Consider the following 12,342-nt stretch of genomic DNA (forward strand, 5'->3'; position numbering starts at 1 on the left):
TGAATCTTGCACTTGTGAAGAGTGTAATCTTAACATTGCAAGGCTGGAACATGTACATCAGAAAGCTGAGCCAGTACCTATGAGGAAAAGAAAGAAAGGTACACTGTAGTAGTCAAGTGCAGTTACTTACTTACCAACTCAAGATATCTTTAAACAACATTACTTTGCAGTCCATACACCTCCCCCTTGCCGCCCCCCCCCCCCCCCCCCCCCCCCACACACACACACACACACACACACACAAACCTCAGAGTTCTGTGCCCCTATCAGAGATCAGTGTCAGTGTGGCAAATTATGTTTTAAATGTTGTTTTGTTTCAAGCAGTAAAATGTGTAGAACCTATGAATTTCAGAACTGATATGATTGCATACTGTGTTTGTAGTGAACATGCTTAGAATGAGTTTTTTCATTAAAGCATATAGAATTTTTGTGATCTATACAATATATGTATCTATCTTTTTATCTTCCTTTGTAATATATACGGTACTTAAGAATACATGTGCTTATTGTTATAGGTGATCCTGATGCAAGAACAGTTGGCTCGCAACAGGATTATTGTAGAGGATGACGGCAAAGGTGGTGTTCAGTGTCAAGTTACAAGCAGCACTCATGAGAAAAAGTCTCGAACAAATGTTGTTGTCAAAAACGGAAAGTATTACTTAAAACATAACACACTGCAAGATGTAAGCATAATTTTTTGATGACTTAAAAGCGTACTTATAAAATAACCCATAATTTTGCTATTGAAATGGTTTTGATTTTTGTGAGGTTCTTATTAAGTTTAGACATGTCCAATCGTGCGTGTGTATGTGTGTGTGTGTGTGTGTGTGTGTGTGTGTGTGTGTGTGGAGGAAGGGCAAATGCGATTGTGTGAGCGTGTGCCCTCTCTCCCACCCACCACCCCTCCCTGACACACACACACACACACACACACACACACACACACACACACATATATATATATATAAACACTCCACGTGGGAAAAATACATCCAAAAAGAAAGATGATGAGACCCACCAAACAAAAGCGCTGGCAGGTCGATAGACACACAAACAAACACAAACACACACACACAAAATCCAGCCCTCGCAACCAACGGCCGCCCCGCCAGGAAAGAGGGAAGGAGAAGGAAAGACAAAAGGATATGGGCCCTAAGGGAGAGGGCAAGGAGTCACTCCAATCCCGGGAGCGGAAAGACCCACCCTAGGGGGAAAAAAGGACAGGTACACACTCGCACACACACACACATCCATCCACACATACAAGACACAAGCAGACATTTGTAGGCTTTACAAATGTCTGCTTGTGTCTTGTATGTGTGGATGGATGTGTGTGTGTGTGCGAGTGTGTACCTGTCCTTTTTTCCCCCTAGGGTGGGTCTTTCCGCTCCCGGGATTGGAGTGACTCCTTGCCCTCTCCCTTAAGGCCCATATCCTTTTGTCTTTCCTTCTCCTTCCCTCTTTCCTGGCGGGGCGGCCGTTGGTTGCGAGGGCTGGATTTTGTGTGTGTGTTTGTGTTTGTTTGTGTGTCTATCGACCTGCCAGCGCTTTTGTTTGGTGGGTCTCATCATCTTTCTTTTTGGATGTGTATATATATATATATATATATATATATAATAGAGGGAAACATTCCACGTGGGAAAAATATATTTAAAAAGAAAGATGATGAGACTTACCAAACAAAAGCGCTGGCAGGTCGATAGACACACAAATAAACACAAACATACACACAAAAATCTAGCTTTCGCAACCAACGGTTGCCTTGTCAGGAAAGAGGGAAGGAGAAGGGAAGACAAAAGGATATGGGTTTTAAGGGAGAGGGTAAGGAGTCATTCCAATCCCGGGAGCGGAAAGACTTACCTTAGGGGGAAAAAAGGACAGGTATACACTTGCACACACACACATATCCATCCGCATATACACAGACACAAGCAGACATTTTTTGCTTGTGTCTGTGTATATGCGGATGGATATGTGTGTGTGTGCGAGTGTATACCTGTCCTTTTTTCCCCCTAAGGTAAGTCTTTCCGCTCCCGGGATTGGAATGACTCCTTACCCTCTCCCTTAAAACCCATATCCTTTTGTCTTCCCTTCTCCTTCCCTCTTTCCTGACGAGGCAACCGTTGGTTGCGAAAGCTAGATTTTTGTGTGTATGTTTGTGTTTATTTGTGTGTCTATCGACCTGCCAGCGCTTTTGTTTGGTAAGTCTCATCATCTTTCTTTTTATATTTATATATATATATATATATATATATATATATATATGGCAGTGTGCTGTATATTTAGTTTTTGTGGGTGATTCAGATTCCTCATCAAGCCTGAGTATTGATAGAGTGAACACATCAGAGATAACCGGACTCCAGGCGACACCCTTGTGGGGTGCAGCAGCCATCTCGGCAAGCTCATGATGTGGCACCAACCTCTAACGAGTGTTTACTGATATATTGCAGCCTGGCAGTTGTGGCCAGCCTCTCGTTAGTCACTAGTCTTTCGTACATGCCAATGAATAGCAGAGCATTTTGACCATAGTTTAAGATATAAAGTTGTGATGTTGTTACAGTCTATCAGCTGGAATGACAGCAGCAAGAAAGCTAACTGTAAGATTGGTGTTTGTTTTTAATTATTTCTCTGTACAATTAACTAAATAGTTATTATATTTTTGCATTCCAAGTATTAATAAACTATGAAGAGAGAGTCTAACAACAGCTGAATCTCACTGGTACAACTTATTCATGAAGAAATACTTTTGAATATATGTATAATTGCAGCTTATTCCTTTGAAAATGAGATGATACAAACATGCATTTCGTGCAGAGAATCATATATTTCTGTTGTTGTGTATTCTTACTATGATAGGCACTTTCCCTGACAAGTAACAGTTTAGTGAGGAGTCTAATTTTTTGCACATTCTTGCACGTCACTTGACCTTCTAACACATGAATAGTTTTTTAAATGTAATTACTTTTGTTTCAAAAGCAAATCTCTCAATGGTTCTTACCATTTGTTGTTTGTAGCAACAATTGTGGAACTGGTTTCTTCTGTGTTGGGAAACATTTTTATTGTTTCTAACATTTTTTCATCACATCTGTATGGTTTTGCTTTCAGTTGTGGTAGTGGTGGCTTATTTGATATGTTAAATAATGTACGTATTGGATTCCATACAAGTTTCCTAGGTTCCACATTCAGTGATTTGACTGGAAGTGTAGTGAACAAAACTTCATTTTGCTGTGTGGATATATATGACCTCTTTTCACAAAAGGTCAGGTCTTTTGCTGTTTACTCTCCATTTTTTTGTACTGAAAAAATATCTATAAGTTACAAGAGAATTATAAATAAACTGTCCTGCATAGCTTCCAGGGTACCCAAGAAACTAAAGAAACACAAATGTGATGCCATTTTTTAGTTGCTGTCCATTTTTATGGCACTAAACGCATTCCCTTTTTTAAAACACTATTTTACTAATCAGTATAAATGATACTATTCACTCTCATTTGATATCGTATTCAGTAGTGTAGCTTTCTGTCCGCTCGGAGTACTAGTGTTGCAGTGTATAACAAAAATGAGCAGTAGTTTTGTGACTGTATGCGTTAGACTGTAATTTTGACCTCACCTGGTTAATGTTCTGGATTTGGACTTTTCCCTGGATTGTGGTATATGTTTAGACAACTTGACTATATGGAGAATAGTACAGAAAATTGACAATGAGAACTTCTTCTCCGTGCAACTTTTGCATAGCGGTATGTATCCTGAGTTTCTCAAGTTGTGGTAGCAGCAGTTACTGCAACAGTAGCAGCAGTACCTGGAGCAACAGCAACAGCAACAGCAACAGCGAGACTTGCAGCAAGAGATGCCAGTAGCAGCAGACACATCTTTGCAACTTTTGCAAAATCGACAATAGTTGGCAGCTACAGTGGGCTCGCCTCACTGTCCGCCCTTCATTGGTTTATATGAGGTAAATGAGAGATGGGGGGATTGTTTATGTTGTTTTGTTCTTCACTGCAGGGCAAGTCAAATAACTGACCCTAGGAATCAATGTGCACTCTTACTGTCTTGTAGTAGTAAACTGTACGAAGCGGTACAAAAATTATGCCCACTCTCAGATCCTAGTAGTTTGAGTTTTTCTGATATTTGTGGTTTGCTGACTGATTATTAGAGCCACAAATGTTGTTATGGCACGGCTCAGGTTTAACCAATGTGTTAAGCAACATAAACAATCTCTACGCAGCATGGGCTGCTGACTTACAAGGTCTGGGGTGCAAGTTTAGCTTTTCGTGCAATGTGGTATGCCATATGTGGACTCTTTAATCCGTGTTGTTATTATCCGTCTTACTCTGGATTGAGATGTTAGTGCAAAAGCTTTAGAGGTGTCTGATCACACATTGAGTGATGTGTTAAATATTGCCAAAGCACACAAGTAACTGTGTCAGTGCAAGCTCTGTTTCACAAATCTGCAGGTGTTGATGTTAGTAGTCTGTTGCCGTTGTGCTCCACAGTCAACTTACGACTTTCAGTTGATGTCATTATCAGTTTACCAAGTACCCATTTGTCTGGTGACACAGGATTCAGTAGTTAGTGATTTCTTGCCCTTATCATTGATAGATGCACATAAACAGAAGCCTTTGTTCATTGTTGGTATGTCCCCAAATGAGCAGAGACTCATTTAATGTTTTAGACCCCAGAAGAGTTAATGCTGTCAAATCTTGTCCAGCATCAACGATGTCACTGTCCTTTCCATGATGTAATCTGTTTTGCATGCCACAAACTGGGACACTTAGAGAGTGCCTTGGCAGGTGTGCATCAACAGCTTAGGCCATCAGCGCACTGCACGCTATCTTGCCGATGCCTGTGGCAGCAGCGGGCGATATGCAGTGTCTCATGTTGTAACTGGACACTCGAGGGATCACAGTGGATCTCCAGTGGGACACAGGTCAGTCGTGTCTCTGATTGGTGAGGACACACACCAGTGCTTTGGCTTCCCACAACTGCAGTCTCTTCAGCACAATGTGATGGTGTACAATGGCCAGTCAATCCCATTGCAAGGTCAGATCATCATCCAAGCTAACAAGGAGAGGTCCCCACATGTACGATCGACTTTTTGAAACTGTCTGTATGGTGCTGTAGGTTAAGAGTCCAGGTATCATGCACTACAGTGACTCAACCTGGTGGGTCCTCCTTTGTGAGTAACTGAGGGGAAAAAAATCAAAATTTTGTGGGACAGTCAATATCATTAAAAAAAAATTATATTATCTAGTCTGGTTGCGTAGTATAATGGATAGGATAACAGCCTCACATGAAGGTTGTTGTGGATTTGGATCTTGTCAGGTGCACATAGTTTGTTTATTTTATTTTTTTATTTTTTTATTTTTAAATCTTTATTGAAATTACTTTGATCATTATTTTTATTCAATTGATTGGTTTAAATGTAATTTTTTATTTCTATTTTTGTAACATCATTTTAGTCACCGTATGAACTTTTTCATTAATTTCATTTTTCTGTACATCATTCTTTTTCCAATTGGAATTTTTGTGAATGTGAATTTAAATTACATTTACCTGCTATAACATTCAATTATTTGAAAAGTGCAGTCTATCAGTTAAAAAACAAAAGACAAAATAATCTATTTTGCCTGGTAATCATCATATAAACTTTCAAAACATAACCTTAATACCTGTTGCACTGTGGACAAAATAGTGCAGATGTAAATTTAAATGAGAGGTGGGTTTATAAGTAAAATGAAATTCAAACAAAATGAGAACTAGATATAGTGAATGCAGTAATGCGGAAGAAAGAACAGGGTGATAAAGCAAAATAAATTAAATCAAAATTAATACATTAAATTAATTCAAACTACATGAACAATGATTTCGAGTGAAGAAATAATGACAGGAAGAAAAATGAGAGCAAATGAAGAAGTTGATATTATGATACAAATTATGTGACAAAGGCATGCAATTAAAAAATTACATTAAAATCAGGTAACGGAATAAATATGATCATCAAAATCATTTCAATAAAGATTTAGGAAAACAACAAGCTTTCTGCAGGTGATGAGCTTTGAACCCATAACATCCTGCATATGAAGCTGTTATCCTGGTCATTACACCACTCAGCCAGTCTATACAATGCAACTGTTTAAATGCTGTTGAATGTTACACAAAATTTCGAATTTTTTTTTTTGTCCGCAATTACTCACAAATGACGGTCCACCAGGGTAAATGGCTGCAGTGTGTGATACATAGGATCTTGACCTACATTACCATATAGATAGTTACAAAAAGTCGATCGCACCGCAGGGGATCTCTCCTTGTAAGTACAAAAACATCGCTTGGCAGCTAATGTTGATTGCAATTAACTCTTGGAGACAAAAACCAACATTTTTGGTTAGATGCTTTTGCGTTTTTTGATTTTCAAATTCGAGACCAGGTTAATTTGGTTTCACCTGTGATCCTATTCACAGAACTTGATGCTTTGTGTTCACAATTTAAGCAGCTGTTTAAACACACATTAGGTTGTGCAACAGTGTTCCAGGCCCACATTTCCTTAAAGTGTTCAGCAGCACCTAAGTTTTTTTAGGGCTTGTCCATTGCATTTTGAGCTTGCCTGATTACCATTTTATGATTTGAACTTTTTCCTGGATTGTGGTATATCCTTAGGCAACTTGGCTATGCTGTGGACTTGAATTGATTATTAATTCACCTCATGATGTCCGCTGTCATTCACCACCAGACTCACCTATTCTGTTCCTTTGGTCTTCTTGTTACCATGAATGTGAATAATCTTAAACTGTGTTTCTGTGTATGCTGAGTAGGACAGAAAAATATAGGTGGAGAATTATAGGAAACAATAAGGTTTTGATTGGTAATGAATACCATGTTGACTTTATCACAAACTCTAGTTCTCTCTTTTTCTGGTATATCTTCAAAAAAATGTTACTTTATTTTTTCTGCTTCTTTTGTTCGATGCAACTCACACTCTCTGTAGGTTAGGCTTAACTGTTAGGATTAATTTTCAATTTGGAGATTTCACATCCAGTAAACGATAATAGAGCTATCATATCACAGGCATTATGAAATACAAAACTCTGGACAGTTTTCAATTTGAATTTCATCCCATATTTTACTTCATTGGTAACTTGGTGGAAGACACTAACAATCTCAGAATAAACATTTGTAGATTAGGATCTAACATCCCATTGCCAGCAAGATCAATAGTAATCATTGGGAACCAACTGGGATCCATGAGGTGAAGGGGTGTGGATAATTGAGAGAGGGTGAAGGAAATAATTGGTATCTTTGATATGAGGGTCTAGATTTTGGACTTCCTTTTCTACATCTACATCTACACCTACATGATTAGTCTGCTATTCACAATAAAGTGCCTGGCTGAGGGTTCAATGAAACACCTTCGTGCTCTGTCTCTGCTGTTCCACTCTCAAACGGCACGCGGGAAAAACGAGCACTTAAATTTTTCTGTGTGAGCCCTGATTTCTCTTATTTTATCATGATGATCATTTCTCCCTATGTAGGTGGGTGCCAACAGAATGTTTTCGCAATCAGAGGAGAAAACTGGTGATTGAAATTTCATGAGAAGATCCCGTCACAACAAAAAATGCCTTTGTTTTAATGATTGCCATCCAATTCACATATCATGTCTGTGACTCTATCTCCCCTATTTTGCGATAATGCAAGATGAGCTGCCCTTCTTTGTACTTTTTCGATGTCATCCGTCAGTCCCACCTAATGCAGATCCCACACCGCACAGCAATACTCCAGAATAGGGCGGACAAGCAAAGTGTAAGCAGTCTCTTTGGTAGACCTGTTGCACCTTCTGAGTGTTTTGCCAATGAATCAGTCTTTGGTTTGCTCTACCCACAATATTATCTATCTGATTGTTTCAATTTAGGTTATTTGTAATTGTAATCCCTAAGTATTTAGTTGAATTTACAGCCCTCAGATTTGTGTGACTTATCATTTAATCGAAATTTAGCTGATTTCTTTTAGTACTCATGTGAATAACTTCACCCTTTCCTTTATTCAGGGTCAATTGCCACTTTTCGCACCATACAGATATCTTATCTAAATCATTTTGCAAACCATTTTGATCATCTGATGACTTTAAAAGACTGTAAATGACAGAATCCTCTGCAAACAATCTAAGACGGCTACTCAGATTGTCTCCTATGTCATTAATATAGATCAGGAACAATAAATGGCGTATAACACTTCCTTGGGGAACGCAAGCTATTACTTCTGTTTTACTCGATGACTTTCTGTCTATTATTATGAACTGTGACCTTTGTGACAGGAAATCATGAATCCAGTCACACAACTGAGGCGATACTCCGTAGGCAAGCAGTTTGGTTAGAAGACGCTTGTGAGGAATGGTGTCGAAAGCCTTCTGGAAATCTAAAAATATGGAATCAATTTGACTCCCCTGTCAATAGCACATATTACTTCATGAGTATAAAGAGCTAGTTGTGTTTCACAAGAACAATATTTTCTGAATCCGTGCTGACTATATGTCAATAAATAATTTTCTTCGAGGTACTTCATAATGTTCGAATACAGTATATGTTCTAAAACCCTACTGCAAATCGGCGTTAGTGATATAGGCCTGTATTCAGCAGATTACTCCTACTTCCCTTTTTGGGTGTTGGTGTGACTTGAGCAATTTTCCAGTCTTTAGGTACAGATCTTTCTGTGAGCGAGTGGTTGTATATGACTGCTAAATATGAAGCTATTTTATCAGCATACTCTGACAGGAACCTGACAGTTATACAAACTGGACCAGAGACCTTGCCTTTACTAAGTGATTTAAGCCACTTTGTTACACCGAGGATATCTACTTTTATGTTTCTCATCTTGGCAGTTGTTCTTGATTGGAATTCAGGAATATTTACTTTGTCTTCTTTGGTAAAGGGGTTTCGGAAAACCGTGTTTAATAATTCTGCTTTAGTGGCAGTGTCATCAGTGTCTTCACCTTTGTTATCGCGCAGTGAAGGCACTGGTTGCGTCTTGCCACTGGTGTGCTTTATGTATGACCAGAATCTCTTTGGGTTTTCTGCCAGATTTTGAGACAGAATTTCGTTGTGGAAATTATTAAAAGCACCCCGCATTGAAGTACGCACTATATTTCGAAATTCTGTAAAACTTTGCCAATCTTGGGGATTTTGCGTTCTTTTAAATTTGGCATGCCTTTTTCGTTGCTTCTGTAACAACGATCTGACCCGTTTTGTGTACCACAGGGGATCAGTACCATCACTTATTAATTTATGTGGTATATATCTCTCAATTGCTGTTGATACTATCTCTTGGAAAACATTCTACAACATTTCTACACTTTCTTGATCAGACTGGAAGAAGTGAAGACTTCTCTTAAAAAGGTGTTACGAGCATTTTTATCAGCTTTTTTAAGTAGATATATTTTGCGTTTCTTTTTGATTGTTGTAGGTGTTACAATATTCAGCCTAGCAGCAACTGCCTTGTGGTCACTAATCCCTGTATTCATCACAACAACCACTATTTGTCCAGGATTATTTGTTGCTAAAAGGTCAAGTATGCTTTCACAACCATTTATGCTACGAGTGGGCTCATGAACTAATTATTTTCAAAATTATTTTCACAATGATTTTCTGAGAAAGCATTCAGTACAATTTCAGATGATGTTTTATGCCTGCTGTCGGCTTTAAACGTATAATTTTTCCAGCATATTTATTTGAAATGAGACTCAAGTTTCCTTTGAACTGTTCAGCAACTATGTCTTCCGAGTCGCGGGGGTCGATAAAACGATCCAATTAATAGTTTAGTCCAATTGTCAGGTATAACCTCTACCCATACTATTTCACGTGAACTATCTACTTCAATTTCGCTACAAGGCAAACTACCTCTGACACCAATAAATACTCCTCCACCAACTGTATTTAATCTATCCTTTCTGAACACTGTTAGATGGTTTAAAAAAATAACGGCTGAACTTATTTCCGGTTTTAACCAGCTCTCTGTACCTACAACTATTTGAGCTTCAGTGCTTTCTATTAGGGTTTGGAGCTCTGGTTCTATTCCAATGCAGCTACGACAATTTACAGCTACAATACCAATCATTTCTACAACTACCTTACTGTGTTTTACCTGCCATCTTTTAGACTGACAGCCCTTCTGTGGTTTCCTGAGACCCTCTAACCTAAAAAACCACCCAGTCCCTTCCACACAGCCCCCACTACCTGTGTAGCTACCTCCTGTGTGTAGTGGGCTCCTGACGTATTAAGTGGAACCCAGAAACCCACCACCCAGTGGTGCAAGTCAAGGAATCTGCAGCCTACACGGTCACTGAACCGCCTGAGCCTCTGATTCAGACCCTACACTCGGCTCTGCACCAAAGGACCACAGTCGGTTCTATCGACAATGCTGCAGATGGTGAGCTCCACCTTAATCTCAGAAGCAAGACTGGCAGTCTTTACCATTTCCGCAAGCCGCCTGAAGCCAGACAGAACCTGCTCTGATCCAAAGCGACACACATCATTGGTACCGACATGAACCACCACCTGCACTTGGCTGCACCCTGTACTCTTCATGGCATCCGGAAGCACCCTTTCCACATCTGGAATGACTCCCCCCCAGAATGCACCAGAGTGCACACTGGCTTCCTTCCCCTCCTTGGAAGCCATGTTTCGAAGGGGCCCCGTTACGCGCCTAGTGTTGGCGCTCCCAACTACCAGCAAACCCATCCTCTGTGAATGGCCATACCTTGCAGGCCAAGAAGCTTCCTCTGGAACAGGGTGGATGACTGCATCTGGCTCAGAGTCGTCATCAGCCACAGACAACGCCCGAAATCTGTTCATCAAACAAACTGGGGAGACCCTACAATTGGTCCCTCGGAAAGTTTTTCGCTGCCTGACAGACGTTGGAATGATTTCCCACTCGACCACGGGTGAGGGGTCAACCTTAGTGCAGGCAGTACCTGGGGAGGTCACAGCAGTGGACCGATCGGAGGACACGTGAGACATGCTCGACGTCCCTCGCATCCCCATGTCTGATCCCCCACAGTGACACCCCTTGGCAGCAGCCTCAAGCTGTGTGACGGAAGCCAGTGCAGCGTGAAGCTGTGAGCGAAGGGTTGCCAGCTCAGCTTACATCTGTACACAACAATAACAGTTCCTATCCCTTACTGCAGTCGCTCCTGTTTGAAGCCCGTAAAAATATGTGACAAGCGAACGGTGTACTTGCGTTATTAGTAGCAGGAACTAGCGGTGCGCTCTCGCTGACAGTCCTACCACAGGCTTATGCTACTACATCAGAGGCTGGGCCACCTGTGAAAGCAGCCATGTCACATACCAGCTCTGCTGCAGTCATTGCACAGCTTTTTATATTTGTGTGACTACCTGTCAGGATGAATGGCCACTACCAACCTGTGGTGAAGAACAAAGTGAACCACCTTGTTCACAATATGCAGCGGAATTCAATATCCTAGATTTCAATGGCTGCTTCACAACCTGCATCATCTGGATCCTCCCCTCTACCATCAGCTTTTCTGAACTCTGTAGATGGGAGTTTTCCTCACAACACATTCTCTACTCCCAAAATCATCCAGGCCTCAACCCACAGTAACCATCCAGCAGTTTCCTACCTCTCTGTCCTATCACCTCTTCCCAACTCACGTTCCCCTCACTCTCATTGTGCACCGTTCTCTGCCAATGACCCCAAAGTCTTTTGCCCTTCTCTACTCCTCTCTTCCTCTCTTTTTCTGCTTGCCCCCCCCCCCCCTCCCTCATCCACAGCCTCATGATGCTGCACCTGGCTGCCTTGTTTGGCTGTCATATAGTCCCTGCACACTCCACAAGGCAGCGCTGACTTCCCTCCCCTCCACCCTTACCCTGATTTACAGAGCACTATGTTGGATGTGTGAATGAATGAATGAATGAATGAAAAAATGTCCAAGTGTCAGATCATCATCTCTCATGCTGCTAGTGTCATCAGGGAGCTGGATGTCATTTGCCTAACGGCATATGCGTATGGTACATTTTTTCCTCCCTCCCTCTCTTTCCATCTCATCACCGACCAGCGTAGTGCAGGGTTAGCACACTGGACTCACATTCAGGAGGATAACGTGTTGAACCCATGTCCAGTCATCCTGATTTAGGTTTCATATGATTTTCCGAAATTGCTGAAGGCAAATGCCGGGATACTTCCTTCAAAAGGGCAAGGCCACTTTTCTTCTTCATCCTTCCCTAATCCAAGCCTGTGCTCCATCTCAAATGATGTCATTGTTGATGGGACGTTAAACACTAATCTCCTCCTCCTCCTCCTTCTCCCCCTCCCCCCATCTCCTCCTTCTCTCTTTGTCCA

At 40.9% G+C, this 12,342-nt stretch overlaps 1 protein-coding gene across 2 annotated transcripts in view; it reads left to right on the forward strand.

The window, feature by feature from the left end:
* LOC126100625 (DNA-directed RNA polymerase III subunit RPC2) overlaps positions 1–12,342 on the forward strand; it is a 178,484-nt gene that overhangs the window by 67,861 nt on the left and 98,281 nt on the right. For both annotated transcript variants that reach the window (XM_049911251.1, XM_049911252.1), the window contains exon 5: positions 516–683. In XM_049911251.1, the coding sequence (XP_049767208.1) occupies positions 516–683 (168 nt within the window). The remainder of the gene's footprint in view (positions 1–515; positions 684–12,342) is intronic.

This window comes from Schistocerca cancellata, chromosome 9 (genome assembly GCF_023864275.1).
Source record: "Schistocerca cancellata isolate TAMUIC-IGC-003103 chromosome 9, iqSchCanc2.1, whole genome shotgun sequence".
Classification (NCBI taxonomy): domain Eukaryota; kingdom Metazoa; phylum Arthropoda; class Insecta; order Orthoptera; family Acrididae; genus Schistocerca; species Schistocerca cancellata.